At 37.5% G+C, this 14,504-nt stretch overlaps 1 protein-coding gene across 3 annotated transcripts in view; it reads right to left on the bottom strand.

The window, feature by feature from the left end:
* LOC139711089 (rap1 GTPase-activating protein 1-like) overlaps positions 1–14,504 on the bottom strand; it is a 295,166-nt gene that overhangs the window by 156,266 nt on the left and 124,396 nt on the right. Inside the window, exon 1 of one of the 3 annotated variants that reach the window (XM_071623016.1) lies at positions 5,947–6,100. The exons of the other annotated variants lie outside the window; for them this stretch is intronic. Coding sequence (XP_071479117.1) covers positions 5,947–6,080 — 134 coding nt within the window. The 5' untranslated portion in view covers positions 6,081–6,100. Of the gene's footprint in view, positions 1–5,946; positions 6,101–14,504 lie in introns of those variants that run through there. 3 annotated transcript variants of the gene reach the window in all.

Below are 14,504 nucleotides of genomic sequence, written 5' to 3'. Positions count from 1 at the left end.
AGCAAACCAGAAATATTATATGTGTATCACTCTTGCAAATCCATGCAGCGGTCTCTCCTTGTCAGCATATAACTGCAAGTAAATTATATATATTTTTTTCTAATGAATAATATAACACGAGACACACAGAACGAATCCTTCAGTCACATTATAACTGCTCCACTGACAAAATTCTAGAGACTTGAAAAGTGTCTTATGATGCTTTGGACATCTATCTGCTGTGCACAAGGCTTCAGCAAATCCTCATATCACAAGCACAGCACACCAGCGTGGCTGGTGATACCCAATCGGACTACGGACGTGGGATAATAAATGGGGGAATCAAATGACCTGCTCTGCAGATCCATAAATGTAGAATTTTTGCTCGCTTCGGGCTGCATTTTCTTCCTGGAGCCGAGGATGTTTGGATGAATAGCGCTCAGCAAACATGCCTCTATGTAGAGCTTGAATGCAATCCATCAAATCACAGGAGATCAGTACCGGGCTCAAGGCAAATTGATTTCAGAATGCACAAAAGAGAAACATGTAAGAAGATTGCACAAAACCATATGATTGCATAATATTTTTTTGCATTACTCATTTTCATGTAATCTTAATCTTTCTTTATTGTCAGCACACACATTATATTCATAACACACAGCTTTTTATTGCCTATTTGTAAGGTAGGCCTACCTAATGCTCCTTTAGCTGATTACAAAAAGAATAACAGCAAAGCATTACAAGATGTAAGCTAATTATATTTTCAAGATTTGCTTGTGTATCTAAAGTTTCTATCATTCCTTTTCTCTATTTTCTCTTCTTTGGCTACGTGTACATCATATTCTTTGTACAGGATGCAGCCCCTGTCATAGCAAGATACCGAGTGTCATTATTTCTATCCAAAATATGACTCCAACAAATCATATTGATATGCAACTAAACACTTCACATTTTAAGAGTACAGCTTTCAAATACACATCGGAAGATGTGAAACAGATGGCTACAAAACATCCCTTAAGTACAACATGGTGTACGGTATCTTAATTTTGAATTTGATTGTTGCACCAGACTGTGTGCAACCATATGCAAAAGTTTGTGGAACCCTTTAAACCAAACAGAAATGTCCCCTGCCACAAGTATCCTAAGCAACTCTCATTTTCTGACAACCACATATCCAATGAAGATATGAACATGTTCTTTGTATCCAGAATGACACACACACACACACACACACACACACACACACACACACACACACACACACACACACACAAAAGAACAACTAACAAAACAAAGAAAAAACAAAATGGCTTGGTGTGAGTCATCATACTCAAAATACTTTAAAACACCAAAATTCATGTTGTTTTTTTCCTTGAGCAGAACGTGAGAGCAGTCTCTACTTTCTTTCAGTACTGATCTCTGTCATACAGCTCATATTTTGTAGCTTATTAGTCCTTAACCTGTTTAGGACAGACTAATTTTGCTACATCACACATTTCCCATAGACACCTGCCTGAGTATACTCGGGACTCGTCCTCAACGGGTTAATCAGGGATTGGTTATAAAACACAAGCAGAGTCTCTTGAATATCATCCATTCATTAACCAACAAGGAAACAGTCTAATCCTAGACTTCTTTGCATGAGTACTTGACACATTTTCCCACACCTGATGCCAGGGATTATTCACTCACTGAATCCACCACACCCATATGCATGTACTTTTTTGGATACTCTTGCTTCAAGCAATTGCTTATGATGCTTTCATCGTCTACACTGATCTGAATTGTATTCAACTTATCAAACAACGATCTGCATTGAATATCTCTCTGGATATTGTTTCATTTGTATGTTTATCATCTGATTACTGTGTCATTTATATATTACTTTTGTTGAAATGTAATATGAAATGTAATATGAAATGAATGTGGAAAAGTATTTGCAAACAAGCATCTTACCCTTTTGTCAAGACAAGATTTACATGACATACTTTAATATGATTTCTTTTTTATGTGGTCTGAAGTAACAATAACAGACACACACAAAGGTGCTACATCCTTTTGATGTTACCTGTCTTTTCTCTAACTGTGATATGCCATGCATAATGGTATGATACCTCAGGCAGATAGTAATTTGTACCCATTTGGAGACCATTCCATAGTTTATTCATTAAAGGACAAGTTCACCTTCATAAACATAAGGATTGAGAGAATGTAGCAATATTGGTAGAACACACCATTGAAAGTTTGAGGAAAATCAGACAATCCGTTCAAAAGTTATGAATTTTTGAAGTTTTTGTGCAGTACCCGCTGGATGAGGAGACTACTGCAGTGTGTGAATAACTTAGATGTCACATGCGTACAACAATATAAGGAAAATATAAAGAGAATTTCACAAAATTCCATCTTTTGAAAAAAGTACACATTCCCCTGACTCGTTACCGACAAATGTTATGGGTAATATTATCCCCCCTGCCTTTAGAAAGAGGCAAGTCAAGTGCTCTTTTATTATGCGAAAAAAGTGAAAATATGTTGAATTTTCTTTTACATTTTCTTTATACTGTTGTACGCATATGACTCACAAGCTGTAGTAGTCTCCTCATCCAGCGGTTCCAACACAAAAATTTAAAAAATTCATAACTTTTGCATCGATTGTCCAATTTTCCTCAAACTTTCACTGATGTGTTCTACTAATATTGTTGCATTTTCTCAATCCTTATGTTTATGAAGGTGAACTTGTCCTTTAACTAACCCACTGAGGACGAGTCCAGAGTATACTTGGGCAAGCACCTATGGGAAATGCATGTTGTAGCAAAATCAAACCGTCCTCAATGGCCAATTAAGAATACTGTAGATATTGTAGATTTGAATTATACTGTTGAGTGATTATAATATATCAATTATTGTAGCCCCTTGAGTGACATACTGTCAGAAAGTGCGCATTAGAAATATCTATTATTACTATTATCATTCATGACTCATATCATATCTTGTTGAAGGGGTAGTACAAAATAGACGCCACATGAATTCGTATCAATGCATTGACCATCCTGGCTCTGAAGGATTCTTTTTTTTTTTCCTAAGTAAATTCACAAATTTTAGCAGGCTGTCTACAAACAACTGGTTATGAACAGGTAGAGTGCATGAACCTCAACTTGGTTGTTACAGTAGCTTCAATCACGATGCTTAGACAAATGTCTCTATGGCAGAGTCTTATAATGACAAGTGTGCACAGACACAAAGGAACATTAATGTACAGGGGCATTAACCTCAACTCAAGGCACTCTCAAATGCAGCATTTGCATATCTACTCTCTAAGTGGCAGAAGGTCAAAATGAGATGGAGGGAGATGCCTCACACAGTAGACAGGTTCTGACAGCAGAAGAGGAAATTTATGCATATTTCAGTCATGTCAGATTTGTTTTCACTGCATGCATGGCTCCCCATAGCTTCCTCTCTCCTTCTTCTCCTCATAGGAATTTGCAGTGATGATGAAACATGTAGGCAACAATCATGTATCTTTCATGGCACCTAGCCAACCAAACAGAGTTCCACAAAGATTTAGCTTGCATCTAATTTCATCAAAATCAGTTTTCCTTGAATTTCCTGTCAGCAATGCCATGTATCAGGTGGATACAACACTCTGAATTGCGCTTGATTTTTTTTGTAATCTGGTAAAAGACACGGCTTCAAACCTTACAATGAAAGCTCATGATGCAGCAGGTGTGTTCTTCACAGAAAGTTCCCTTGGCTTGGTGACATAATGTCGCTGTGTGGTGAAATACGAACTGTTTCAAAATTAAAGGTCACCTCATGCAGTTGCATGTATGCATGTCATATTGCCTGTCTGAATGGCAGAATGGTCTGTATACAAACAACATACACATGGTGGAGTACTACCAAATATATTTTGACTGCTTTTTAGAAGTAATGAATTCTCATTCTGCACCCAGTTCTTAAAAGCAAATGACTTATAACTTTTATGTTTATGTATTGAGCTAAGTCAGAACAAAAGGCATGGAGATCTTTTTGCTGTGTAACCTCTTCATTGGCAGTACAATATTCTGAATGCATTGATTTAGCAGTGAGACATTTCCACATACCATGAAATATCTTGTACTGGTTGATAAGAATCAATATCCACTGCCACTTTCCTGCATGTTACCTGTCTCCTCCCACCCCCCCCCCCCTTACTAAGGTGTCACGCAGCCCAGGACAAGGTAAACAGGAACTCTCTCTCCCTGGTGACCCATTGGTTACCCTGCAACACCTCCTTAAACGAATTCTGATCGAAGAAACTCTGATGGCCTGGGCACTGCCTGTATAACTTATTCATGGACACGGTTGTCCAATTTCCCTCCCCCGGTCAGATGCGTTTTCTCCTAATGTGCAATTACAAGGAAAGTCTCAGCAAGCAGTGCAGTGGTTTGACAAAGATTCGATCTTTTTTTTTCTCTCTCTGTCTCATTCAGGATGTCATCAATTTGTTGATTGGGGACATCATCACCTGCCGTCACCGACAGGACAGTTCCTCCATGGCAATTTCTCCCTGCCCAACCCTGAGTGATGACTTATTGATTAAATCACAGCAAGATGAATGACCCAAATGACCATGTCAACTTCGATGAGACACTACTTTGGCGGGAACCTCCCCCCCCCCCCCCCCCCTAACAAACCCAAAGTGTTCAGTCATAATCTTGGGCAGACAATGCTGTTTACTAGAGCAATTAGAAAGTGGGTAAATGTTTGAAGAGCCTGGAATTTAATCAGTTTGTGGTTCTGATATTTCTTACCGCTGGCCACAATAACTGGAGGAATCTAATCTCTGCTCTCGACCACCAATGAAAACAGGAAGACTGATTGATCAACACTACTCCATCTTATTGCTTATGAAAGTCCATGGTGATCAATATTCCCCGATTTTGCCTATGAATTTTTCTCTCCAATCAATGACAATGCATTCGATCTCTTTTTTTTCTCTCTCTGTCTCATTGAGGATGTCATCAGTAGAGTATATGCGCAGTCGAGTATATTATTATAGTAGCTGCGCAATATAAATATCCTTTATTATTATTGTTAATGACCTACAAAATGTAAATACAATAAAAAATTAAAGGGTTTGTTTATCATCTTAAATATTCTTTGTTTGTGTCATGGATTCCCACTGAACTTGGAACAGAATATTTTGGAAATATTATTCTTAATCTATAGCTGATATGACTGAAACTGCCATATTTGCTTTCACGATTGTTGTTCCTTCCTACTCTTACAAAATCTGCAAAAGTGTAGCTGATATCAAAGGTATGTATACTTTAATCCATTGTAAATCTGGTCTGTAACAAATCTTCAAAATTTCATGGTCATTAGCTTATATCTTGCTACAGATAGGACCCTGCATCTCTTACCCCTTTGATTGAAAGGGCGAGTATTGATGTAATTGAATTACATGTACATTGTTCAGGTGACATAGATAAAGATTTGATATGAAAGGTTTGCATACTGTGTCTTCTGAGAATGTGATCAGAGCAGTCACAACTAAATACAAAAATACCCATAGGAACACATGACATTTTGAGGCTTGAATACTGTGCATTAAATAATTTCTTGATAAACACAAAAACGATAAAATACACTTTGCGTATGCCAAATATGTCAGTGTTTCATTCTTTCCGCGCATTGACTGTACAGTAACTTTGCAGATATGTCCAAAATGTTATATCTTGCCGGAGCATCTGTTCATATCGCATAAACTAGAACAAAACTTGTATCAATTACATATATGTACAAATATATATCATCATGAATTAAGAAGAAAATAGAATGAATCTAACACAGTATGTGACATCATAGAAATTTGACAGACACAATCATGAGACCAGTACAGGGGTCTGCTGACTAAAAGCACAATATATTAGATCTTTATAAGACTCTTCCACCTTTTCTGCACTGCTGAAAATTGATTCTGTTTACCTCGTTTTTGGTGTGCGAGGTTTGAGAGACTTCATTGTCTTGATGGATCCAGACGACGCTGAGGTCTTGAGGCCCGACGTCGGCTGCAACATCGCATTCGTCTTGCTACGTGTCCTCATCATAGGTGAAGCCATCGTTATGGTGCTCTAAAAGAAAGTCCACTCTCTCAGAAAAGTGATTTGTGATAAAGTGTTTCGTCCCTCCTGATTATTCCCTTTACAGACATGTGATGCTCTCTCGTGGAATTGACAAATCGGGCGATGTGCACCTGTCACGAACATTCAGCGACAATTTATTGTCGAAATTCATCAAGGAGAACGAGAGATACTTGTGGATGAAGCAAGCAGACTCCCCTGCTCTCAATATCTTGCCTCCCACAGCTCTGTTGATATGATGTTCATGAGCACAGCTGATTTTCAGCTCACTGAAAGGCCTTTTTTTTCTCTCTCACCCAGGCTGACTTCATAGCCTCCCACACGAGGCATGCCGAGTTACAGACCCGCTACTAATCATAACGCAATCTCGCTGATTCCACTGATGTCGGCGTGCTAGTCAGAAAAATCCACCACAATCATGCATTCCCCTAATATCGGAGTCCCTGCAGCCGCTGGAGAGTAAAACACGGCCGCGCCGAGGCACTTTAGCACTGATATTCACATTAATAGTCGAAGACAGTCTGCTTTGAGCATCATGGCATGAAGGTGCAATCGCATTACACATACCGGGATGTTGCTCACGCAGGCTGAGAATCCAGGCAAGAATCTAAGTACGGCATTTCTCACCTCTTGTTCAGCTCCTCACTGACCTACTTGTTGCTCTGCCATGCACAAGCTGCTCACCTTCACACCAACTGCACATTTAGCTGTCTTTAAGGGGGGTTTTCACATTCAAAATAAGGAAGTAAATTAAACAAGTCACCCCTACATCCCCATTGTCATTGCTGACCACTCCATATACGGTTGCTTCAGATCCAGCACACGTATGAGAAAGGGGGTCTATCTACTGTATTGACTTTCCTGCTGAGATACCCCCTCCTGCGTATAGTGTTTCCGTATCAAAATTCAACCCTTTACTCGTTCTTGGAATATTGATGTAGGAGCGAAGTCAGTAAAGCGCTAGAGAGAGGACAGAATTGTGCTGGTGTGAATACAGCTAATGTCCATGAAAGCAAAATTCTCTCTCGCTCCCTTCTTCCCTCTCTGTTTGTATCTATCTAAAAAAAAAAGAAGAAGTCTGAAAGTGTATTCTAAGGTATGTATCTTAAATATTACAGTAGAAACTGCAAAATCTATTGCTACAAGAGCAGACAAACAAGCTTAATGATAACCTAATACCTTCCTGTATAAACACACAAAAATGAAATAACAAATTCATCAAATTCACTGCAGATTTGTTTTGAAGAGTTTATACAAGTCACGCCTAAATATCACACACACAAAATGCTTACATGAGAAACTGTGAAACTGTGGCCAGCTAAAATAAATGTCATATCTTTTATTGTCAATTCTTTTTTGATTAAATAATCCTCATTGTACTGTGAATTGATCTTCATGATTAAAAATTGAACTCATTAACTTAAGATTGTCAGTGCATTCACTGCTCCTGTTCTAGTTTGCTGCTCTGTAGCTTTTGCTCCATTGAATTAAAAATTGATACACATCCCTCATTTAACAATACAAGAAGGTTTAAGAAAAAAAAAATCATCATTTACAAGGCATGCTCATACATACAATACAGTATGGACATAATGCAAGGTGTAAGAAATATGTGCTACTGCTCTTGATGAATGCCAGCTACAGTTACCAACATGATATTTGTAAGATGTGAAATATCAAACATGCCTTGCAGTGAAAAGCAAAGGGCAACCATGGCACCTGCTTGACAAAACACTGTCTCTACCACAGGAAACGCCAGAAGAAAGCCTTCTATCTACTAGGTATGTTCTCGAGCCCTAACCCAGCATCCATTATGAGCCAAGAAGGACAAACTGAAGGGTGTGCATACGAAAACAGGTTTGGATAAATAATTTGCCAGAATGCCACACGAAAGATGATCTGTGGGTAAATTGCAAGTGCTGTCTTCTGTCCTCATTCGCAGGATTGAATTTGAACTAACAACTGTATTGGCCCAAGTGTCCAAACACTTCAGTAAGATTGAATGTGAAACATTAAAAACCATGAAATAAAACAATAAAAGAAAACAAAGAAAGAGGAGAGAAGAGAAAAACAGAGATACAGGGAGAGAGGAGAGAAAAGAATAGAGAAGACAGAGAATGAAAGAAAGTCTGAAGTACTATGCCAACAATGAATCAGGTTACAGAATTCTCAAAGACCTTTTGTGTTTTTCATTATGCAATACAAATACAGTGATAATGGCTTTGGGCAGTTAGAATGACAATCATCATAAATTAGAATCACAAACTACAAAGCTTTGAATGAACATGTAACACTGTACTCAGCAATACACACCCGTCATTCTTGCATCATACAGACAACAAATTGCATCTTGTTGCTTTGCCATTTTAGACAACATTTGTGGCAACACCAAGGGTAATTTCTATGTACCTTAAAAGCCACAGATTATCAACTGCCTAAATAAAGAAAAAAAAAACAGTGTTGCATATATACATTCTTGATACACACATCATAGACACGAGAAAAAAAGGAAGAATGAAAAGGAAAATTTAAAAAGTGCAGCAGTTCCCTCTGCTCATTAAGTAACTTTTCCCCTCACAAAATTTGAAACTCTTAACTCAACATATCATGGACTTCCACTATATATGTAAAAACCTAGTTAAAATATAGCCATGGCACAGTGCAAACAATGTACATGTATGTCGTACCTTGCATTTGTCCGAATGTTGGATATTTGACATCATATACTTACATAATATGTATTTCACTTGCTATTTCTGAACACAGAAATCTTTTCAATTTAACAGACTATGAAGGTTAGAAATACAATAAATACGTCCCTTGATTCCTCATTAAATTTCACTGTTTTGAATATGAAGCATGATCATATTTAGAGTGCAATAGCAGTTAGGAAGCACCTTTTTCTGTCATTTACACATGGCTGTAATTTGATGTCCCTCTAGAGAGACTATTACAAATTCATATATACACACATTAGACCTACTCAGGGCAGTTGGCATTTACAGACCAGACATCTATGACATCAGCAATACACCTGTTGAACTTTCTCTTCTAATTGCTAGACCAACAACAAAAAGAGCAAATATCAAATCTTAAAAAGCCTTTCCAAGAAAAAGATGTTTGGATGACACTTTACATTCCTTGTCATGCTACGCTGTATGTGACGGACAGTAATCTTATCATATCGTGGAAAATGAATTTTTCACTTAAAGGCATGGTATAGTATTGGTGGAGGTGATGATTTAGCTTTTAACTTTTTGCGAGATACCAAGAAACCACTTATGAAATGATACAGAGCATACCATTCTATGAGGAACTAAATGTCTCTTAGATGAAAATCAGTTTCAAAGTGGCTGAGACATCCGAAAACAAAGTTAAACAAAGCAATCCTATCCCACCTTTTATTAGGATTGCTTTGTTTCAGATATTTCAGCCATTTCCAAACCAATTTTCATCAAATAAGTGATGAATCCCTCTTGAAATTACATGCTTTTTCATATTTCACAAAAAATGTTAGAAACCTGAAGTTAGGTCTCAACCCAAACTGTAAAGATCCCTTGAAACCAGCAGTTTATGCACGCTACAAGCTGGTCATGTGAGGCATTAAAACATCAATGAATACTGACTTTGTCACATGCCGTATTGCTAGCCGTTGCTTTTGTTATTTGAACCTGAAAACTCTTATCATGGCTCCATGTCATGATTATGAATATATGTATATTGGTATAAAATGACAATTTAGCTATGAACGACATCACAACCTTTGCAACACTACACTAAAACACTTTTTAAAGAACATAATAACCATACCTAGACGCATTACTGGGTACTAATTTTGACCAGCAAATGCACATAAAATCCTGCCATTTTTCTTTTTAAAGAATAAAATATTTGCAATGAGGGTGAATGTTATGAAAGTTAAATATAATATTTAGATGTCATAATCCATCTTCCATCATAACCCAGCTGATCTCTTCACTCCATTTGATTTCATGTTGTGGTACACCATGTCAGGTCACTGCATTTCATATGTATGACAGAAAAAATGAAAGCATTAATCTGCAAATGTCTGGCACCAAAAAGTTGACATGCATTATCACTATCTTTCCAATTATGGACTGAACAGAAGCAATTCTCATGATGATTCACACATATATGAGAATCGAAGTGTATAAAATGCTGTTGCTGGAAAAAAAAAAAAAAAACCTTTACTTTTTCTTTTTGTTCTACTAGTATTGATGAATCTAGGAACATACAGTGTAGCGAGGAGGATGACAAATATGATTAAGATGTATGAAGTGTAGAGTGAGTGTAGGGATGTTCTGCACCTATACCCCCTGCTAATCCAATCTGTCAAATGAAGAAGATTGTACTTACATTAACTGAATCAATTACTGTCAAACGAGGGAGACATTTTGGTTCGTCACAGAGGGATGCCGCCCGCCACACGTTGGCACAGGGAGCAACGCACTCCCCACGATAGGTTTGCCCCTGTTATTCGCCGTCCGCCATTTCACTTATTAATAAGCTATTAGGAATGTTTGTGTTGGATGCAGCCAAGGAAACCTGGTATTTGGGGTCTGATGCCTGCCTTAGAGACTTGAAAGAAATGCAGAGAAAGCCAGACTACGATGGAGAGAGGATTGTGGTGGGCTTTTCTTCATGATTCTGGTCATTTGCTCTTGCACTTGAATTCAATGGATTGTATGTGGGAGTATGGGTGGGGCAGATATTGCACTCAGTTCCAGGAAAAGAGAATTTGTTAAGACAAACAGGAAATACTTGGATTGATCATCACTACCCCCACCTTAAACTCATACAATGTAATATATTAGAATGTGGAGACAATACAAACAAGTAAGTTTCTTGGGTTTCTACACAAACACGGCAGCAGAAATCACATCGGCTGAAGAGCACAGCACCTCCCACAATTCAATTGAATTCAATTATGATTTATTTCCATCCAACAAAAAGTATAATGCAAAATGCAATGTATATATCTAAAAACTCACATTGTTTAATATTTTGAAAGGCAAACCTACTGTACAATGCAATAAGTCATTCAAGGATCGACATAAAAATATCACAATGGAAGCACTGTATGGGGACTTATGTGCTTGTCTTTTCATTTTCTTTCTAGATAAATGATTGTCAGGTATAGCTAGGATCACAGCGTGGTCCCACTTTGCTGTATACAGTATCATACAATTATCATGTTTTCCTAGAAGTAAGTTACTGTAAAGTGAGGAATGTTTGCGTGCATTTTAATTTTGTGTTGCAAATTTCACGAGAGTCAAATTTCACGAAATTAATTGCGCGTGAAAGTTCTTGTCTACGCTGTATGCATTGAATGTTAGACGCAACTTATGCCACAAAAATATAAGTACTTTGCACTGACTGTACAACTGGTTTTCAATTAAGATATAATATGAAATTACTATTGCCAACCATAGGGCTACTGTGGACAATTTGATAAGAGGGGAATATATATATATGATAATACAGCTGAATTAAAAGCAAAGTAATACATTTATCAAATTATCTGAAACTGGACCCATATAAGGCCAACTTATTATGGACTATGGATTGCAGCTTAGTGTGGACTATCCAGCCATCTTATCTGATGGTAAGTGAAAAACAAACAACAAACAAAAAAACTGTTATGACTGACTGTGATTAATATCACACTTTTCAAGCAACAGAATGACAATTACACTTCTTTGGTATATGTTTGATGAAAAGTAGGCAATTTCAAATTTGAGAACTTTATGCCACCCATTCATCAACCTTTTACCCCTCCTCTCCAGGCGTGATATATGCATGAAATCCAACCCTGTGGAGTTGTCAGGATCAATTACTGACTTGTGGCTGTCGTTTTACTGCTTTCAGCTGTAGATGGCAACTTAGCATAAACACCACCAACAGACCAGGGCACTGTGCAGGGGGGAAGGGGGAGAGCGGGTCCCCCGAGCAGTCGCGCCGCACTGCAAAACAACACACTTCATGAATGAATTCAATAGGATGCGTTTCAGAGAATAATCAATGGCAAAGACAGCAGCTCGCACACAGAGGGGAATGGACTGCAGTGCTACAGCTGTTTACCTCTGGGAGAAAGTGCTATATTATGATGGCTGCACAGTCATTCATGATTGCAGTGTGAAAAAGAGATAAGGATACATTTTGACATTGTCATGAAAAGGGGAAACAGGTGGTTGAATATACACATGAAATACCACAAAGTCATAAACATTCTGACATTTTGTATCTAGCCTTCACTTCCTGTATATATATTTTTTTCATCTTTGTAGAGTTGCAATGGTGCACTAGTAACTTGTATCATAAATGCTTTTGCTCCACACACACACACACACACACACACACACACACACAAAATCTAAAGTCAGTCTTTTGGAATTCAAGTTGATCACTGAATTCATGTTCCACCAAACAAATCACATAAGCTCTAGAAAAGGAACAAATGGTTACTTTGACAGGTAATTCTGCTCAATTTTCATGGCCCTATGAATATGTATTGTATATGTTGAATATTTCGCGAGGTTTTATTTTTGTGAATTTTGCAAGACAAGTGCTATTCGCAAATTTAAAAACACATGAAAATATCAACTCTCAGCACAACATGAATGTGCTGTACACTCATACATTGCTCTGTTCAGTACTGTAATCCACACTCAAATTTAACCACTTGCAAAATTGTCGGAAGTCCCAATTCCTGAAAAAATAGACTAATAAATATATGGCGCATACAGTGCTTCAAATGCAAAGCTGGCACATGAATGCTCGCTCCCTGGAAAGAAGTTGATGAGATAGATCTAATTACGTGACATAAAGATAATGTCCTCATTTAATTTGGGTATGTGTCTTGTTACATTGAGAAGATGAACAAAAAAAAAAAACCGTATCATTTGTGTGTTGGCAATTGTATGTGTGTGAGTATGTGTGGATGATGTCATGTATTTCTGTTTTAGTGTGTTGCCCGAGTATACTCCGGACTCGTCCTCAATGGGTTAATAGTCACATTAAATCATACTAAGTACTTATCCAAATTCTAATGCAGTAAATAAGCACTTGTGACTTAACCTATTGGAATTACTTGTGATCAATTACCAGTAAACCCCACATCTCCCACGCCTGATCATAACATCTTTGGATGATATCAAAGCCTGATTATAGAGTCTTTCATGTTAAAGTTAAAAATAATACCCAGTCCTGAGAAAGAGCAAGGGAGAGGAATAAGGACTCCGAACAACTTACGTCCTTGTATCAATTTTTCTTCAGACCAAATTTGAACAAATGGTAAACAATTTGGACTGATGCCTCAACCCATCACACAGCAACAACAACAACAACAAACCTCCCTTCTTTCCTAAACCATGACTAGCAATGAAAAAACAACAATCAAACAATCAAACAAACACAAAATAGAGAATGCACACACGTGCTATAGGGCAGTCACTTCAGATAATTACCATCTATCTTCCCTTTTATACTCACTGTCTAAAAATATGCTAGCTTGAGTGTGACTTTGCTATCCACAATCAACAAATGTCACATATTTTAAGGTAGTTCTGTTGTTTAAAAAAAAACCAACAAATACCTGAATTGTCATATCTTCCTTTTGTATCAGTTCTATTTACAAGAAAATCAATTTGACATCATCCTTGCATTTGACACAAACAATAACAAAACTTATCCATCAAGTAATGGTCACCATTTGCTCAAAATGCTCTAAATGAAACAGCGCTCCAGGAGAATAAGGGACTTGTGTACAGAAATGGAAAATAGCATTCTGGTCTACTTCATCCTGCCCTAAGGTCTTTGTTCTTGTAAGCGAATGGGGAATTGAAAATCTAAAAGGTACTGACTAGTCATTCTACACCAACCATTCTACATTATGAGGACTGCGATATAAAGCTTTTTTAGATTCTCTTTTATTTTGAGTAAAAAAATTGAAGGGGCATTATGTTCACTCCCACACACAAGAAAGGGATGTATCACTGAAACATTAATGTGAGGGTATACCAGTAGTTTCATCCCTAAGACACAAGACTGCACAGAACACTGTGATGCCTCTTTGTAATGTATACAGTGGATCAGCCCATGACAGAGAGGTACCCTTATATTTTACAAGAAATGGACCTTGTGTGGTATAAAAATAAAATGCCTCCTTTAGTTAAACAGTTACTGGTTTTGCAAAAAATTCCTCTTTCCTTAAACCTCATACCACTGCTATCATTTATGCTATTCACACCTTTCCCATTGTTGTATGTGTCCTTGCGAGATGATTTAAGCGAATGATTTGAAGAAAAAAAAATGCAGTTTAGTGGTATCACATCTGCAAATGAATGAAATTGGCCACACACATTTCATTGCAAATTGTGATCA

Source organism: Diadema antillarum, unplaced genomic scaffold (assembly GCF_040938485.1).
Source record: "Diadema antillarum isolate AM-2024a unplaced genomic scaffold, OU_Dant_1.0 scf00000039, whole genome shotgun sequence".
Taxonomy (NCBI): domain Eukaryota; kingdom Metazoa; phylum Echinodermata; class Echinoidea; order Diadematoida; family Diadematidae; genus Diadema; species Diadema antillarum.
The sequence above is the reverse complement of the archived record's forward strand: the minus strand, read 5'-3'. Positions and strand labels throughout refer to the sequence as shown.